Raw genomic sequence first — 4,389 nt, 5'->3', positions numbered from 1 at the left:
GGTGGGGGCTCCCTTGCCTCCCCAACCCCTCTTATAGCCCGAGACCTGGAGGCCGTTGGGGTTGCCCCACACCTAGACTGGGTGTCCTTACTTCCTCCTTTCAACCTGGGGCCGCAGGGAGTTGGGGAACAAACCACACTCCAGGGGGACAGGGAGCATCTGGCTCAGGGTTCCAACTCCCCTGCGAGTGTGAGAAACTATCTCCTGCCCACCCCATGCCGGGGTCCCATGGACAAGGGCCAGCAGGGCACAGGCTCAGAGGGGCACACACACCGCTCTCCGTGCCTCCCCCACAGGCCCCTTTGGCCTGAGAGGACTGTGGTCAGCATGTCCAGGTGCTGGTGTGAGCCCCACTCCTGGGGACAGGAAAGCATAGGAAACAGTGGTGGGGCCACAGAGCCATGCGCCCTCCTGGGACGCAGAAGGGTTCACTGTTCCCTCTAAGGCAGAGTTCTTCCCCAGGTGGTTGTTGCCCCAGGGGACACTGTCTGGGGACATTGTGAAGGTCAGCAGGACTGATGGAGATGCCCCTGGTATGGAGTATGTGGGGCCAGGGACCATTCTCAACCCCCCATAATGCCCAGACAGCTCCCCAGAGGTGATCTGCTCCCCCTCCCCCCGTGTAAATAGTGGAGAAACCCTAGTTAATTATTTGGGAACATTTTAAAAAAAATATATATTTTACTGATTTTTTACAGAGAGGAAGGGAGAGTGTTAGAAACATTGATGAGAGAGAAACATCCATCAGCTGCCTCCTGCACGCCCCCTACTGGGGATGTGCCCGCAACCAAGGTACATGCCCTTGACCGGAATTGAACCCGGGACCCTTCAGTCCGCAGGCCGATGCTCTGTCCACTGAGCCAAACCAGTCAGGGCTATTTGGGAACATTTTGATTTCACTCCCTGCTCACAGTAGACTCCAGAATAAATCATGATGTTCAGACGATGTAAACCAGGGTGACCCTCGCATCTGTGAGTCACCTCCCCCTACCTCCCACTCAGGCTGCATATTTATGTGTGGGCAGCCTCCCAGGACCGCAGTGGTCAGATGGTTACTAAACAGCAGAGTCTCCTGGGGTCCCGGAATCCCCTGACCCAGGGTTAAAGGAACAAGGCGCTGACATTGCTACAATGTGGATGAACCCTGAAAACACGTGCTCATGAGAGAAGCCAGACACAGAAGGACAGATTCTGTGTGATTCCGTTTATGTGAAATGTCCAGGAACAGGCTGATCCAGAGACAGGAAGTGGGTTGGTGGTTGTCAGGGGCTGGGGGAGGGAGATGGGAAGTGGCTGCATATGGGGAGGGGGGAGTTCTTTTCGGGGTGAAGGAATGTTCTGGGACTAGAGAGAGGTGGTAGTTACACAATATTGTGAATGCATCAACTATCACTGAATTGTTAAATGGGCGAGTCCTATGGTTTATAAAGTATATTTCAATAAACCTTCAACAACAACAAAATGAAACACACACACAAACCTGCTAGATAACTCATCCACCAAGGGGGGGCCTCCCTGGGGGGTCTCGGGGTGCCCTTCTCCAAGCGCTCTGTTCCGGGTGCACACACACCAAGGCTTGGGGGACAGGCAGGTGGGTGCGGGGGGTGGGGGCTGCCTGGAGGCCTAGGGCATGGGGTGTGGGAAAGCTCCCAGGGCAGAAGCTGGGGGCTGTGGAGAGCCTGGCGGGGGGGTGCAATGGGAATGAACCCTCTGGCAGGGGGTCCCGCTGGCAGGTGGAGAGGAAGTGGGGGCTGGGAGCTGTTGCCCCGGCCCCTTTCCATTCCAACCGTGGGTGGCATAACGGGCAACCGCTGCTGGAGGAACCGGGCCTGTTGCGTCACCAGGACCCGAGGGAAAGAGGGAGCAGGAGGTCCAGCCTGTAGTTAGTCTCTCTCTTTCCCTCTCTCTCTCTCTCTCTCTCTCTCTCTCTCTCTCTCTCTCTCCCTCTCTCTCCTTAAAAAAGAAAACTATGATTTTCTTGAGTGTATCAGTGTGGGGGGCTCCAAGCTGGGGGACAATATGCTCTCGGACCCCAACAGCCCTTGGACCTCAGTTTCCCCATCTGAACAATGAGCAGGCAGTGGCTTGACCTCCCTAAGCTCTGGCCAGGGCCCCTGGAAGGATCGAGGTTCCTGAGCCGTTAATAGTCCCCCCTGAGCCTCAACCTCCCCATTTGTGAAGGTGGGTATATGGCAACACAAATCACCAAGCTTGGTGGTCAGTCGGTTTGGGTGAGCGTCGGGGGCTCCCGGGGGCCGTGGGCGGCTTTGGGGCGCCCACACTGGGGCAGGGGGCTGTGGAGCCCACAGACCCTCACACCGGGTGGCTGGGGCAGAGCTCTCGCCCCTTTCTACTGGCCAAGGATTCAAAGCCTTTGTGGGCTCTGGCACACACCCCCCTACAAACCCGGAACCCCAGGCGATTAGCGGCCCACTCCATGATTGAGGGGCTGCCTCTAGGGACGCAGATCGACAACACGAACGCCCCCCTAAATGCAGCGTGACACCCAAATCACGGGCTACCTCCAGCACAAACAGGTGTCCTGCTCTTCTTCAACTTACGATCCCCAGCCCTGGTCGGGTGTGTACGGGAAGCAACCAATTGATGTGTCTCTCTCACATCGATGTTTCTCTCTGTCTTCCTCCCTCCCTTCCACTCCCTCTAAAAATCAGTGGGAAAATATCCTAGGGTGAGGATTAACAAAAAATAAATAAACAAAAGATTTAAATACGTGTACAAAGTTCCCCTGGGAAGATTGGAAAGTCTCCTTGCATCCCTGACTCCTCCACCCCCAAGTAAACTGACCGATTCTCTTGGGCTTCTCGATGCTCCGACCAACAGATGAGAATGTGCCATTCACACATGTGCACACACTGTTCTGCCCTTGTCCATGTCTCCACTGTCCCGTGAAGACCCCTTAGGCCGGTGAATGAGGTGCCTCCACCTTTTACACAGCTGCGTCTTACTCCCCAGGGGAGTGAGCCAGACTGTGCATTTGTGGCCTCTTCCTGAGGACACTGTGTTGTTTTCAGTCTCTTTTCCTTGTAGACATGTGGCAGGAACTTATAGGCCGGTGAATGAGGTGCCTCCACCTTTTACACAGCAGCATCTTACTCCCCAGGGGAGTGAGCCAGACCTTGTGCATTTGTGGCCTCCTCCTGAGGACGCTGTGCTGTTTTCTGTCTCTTTTCCTTGTAGACATGTGGCAGGAACTTGTACCCTCATCATCCGAACGATGCAAAGGGACCGGTGGGGCAAACCACTACCACTGCCCTCCCCCACCCCCCCGCCCCCTGTGGTGGGTGGCGCTGCTGGCTCTGAGGCCCCAGATCCACCTCTGGTGGGCGTGTCCCAGTTACCCGCCCACCCAGGCAGATGCCCACAGAGTTCTCAAACCCCAGGGCTTTTGCAAATCCCATAGATTGAAAAAAAATGGTCTTTTTGAGAAAGTTTGCTCATATTTCTAGTATAGTGCATGAAGGTGAAGGTGTTTCTGTATCTTCAAGATTCTTTTGTTTCTTTGCTATGAACTGCTAACATCCTGTACCCATTTCTTTTACTACTGGGCTGTTGCTTCTTTCTTATTGATTTTAGTTGCTCTTCATATATTAATCATAATTATATATTGTTAAATATATACTTTTTTGTTGTTAATCCTCACCTGAGGATTTTTTTTCATTGATTTTTTAGAGAGTGTGGAAGGGAGAAAGGGAGGGGGAGAGAGAGAAACGTTTATGTGAGAGAGAGAGACTCATCAATTGGTTGCTGCCCGCACATACCCCAACTGGGGCCCAGGATAGAGCCTGCAACCCAGGTACGAGCCCTTTACTGGGAATCGAACCCGAGACCCTTCAGTGTGTGGGCCGATGCTCTAACCATTTAGCAACACTAGCCAGGACTAAATATACACATTTTAAATATATATAGTGGTATATAATAAATAATGATACATTGTTTAAATTTTATTTTAATAAACTATATTATGTAATATATGATCCTATTTATTATTTTCATGTAATTGTATTTAGTATTTAATAGCTATGTTTTAGGTCTTTCTATATTAGGTACATTAGCCTCTGTGAGTCAAGTGACAGTCTTTGGCCAGTGTCTCGTGTGCCTCTTGACTTTGCGGCACAATATCTTTCGACCAAAGTGAGAGGTGGGTAAGGTGCTCCGTCTGTCAGGTGGAGATAGGACAGCCCCTGGTTCTCAGGGCTGTGAGTGAATTCAGCGACTGCCGGAAAATGCTCATTACCTCCTGCTCCAGCCCCTGCCAACCTGGCAAAGCAGGGGTCAGGTGCAGAGAGAATGGATGGCTTCTGTATTAGAGTCATAACTGCACAGGCTGGGGTGGGGGTGGGGGACAGGCCTGGAGATGGGGGGTCACAG

The 4,389-nt window shown here is 52.7% G+C and overlaps 1 protein-coding gene across 1 annotated transcript in view; it reads right to left on the bottom strand.

The window, feature by feature from the left end:
- Positions 1–2,218: 2,218 nt before the first annotated feature.
- The window catches only part of AZU1 (azurocidin 1), a 13,557-nt gene continuing 11,386 nt past the window's right edge, over positions 2,219–4,389 (bottom strand). Inside the window, 1 exon segment of the mRNA XM_005866734.1 lies at positions 2,219–2,281. Coding sequence (XP_005866796.1) covers positions 2,219–2,281 — 63 coding nt within the window.

This window comes from Myotis brandtii, unplaced genomic scaffold, assembly GCF_000412655.1.
Source record: "Myotis brandtii unplaced genomic scaffold, ASM41265v1 scaffold236, whole genome shotgun sequence".
NCBI classification, from domain to species: Eukaryota; Metazoa; Chordata; class Mammalia; order Chiroptera; family Vespertilionidae; genus Myotis; species Myotis brandtii.
Note: the sequence above shows the minus strand (reverse complement) of the source record. Positions and strands in the feature narration are given on the sequence as shown.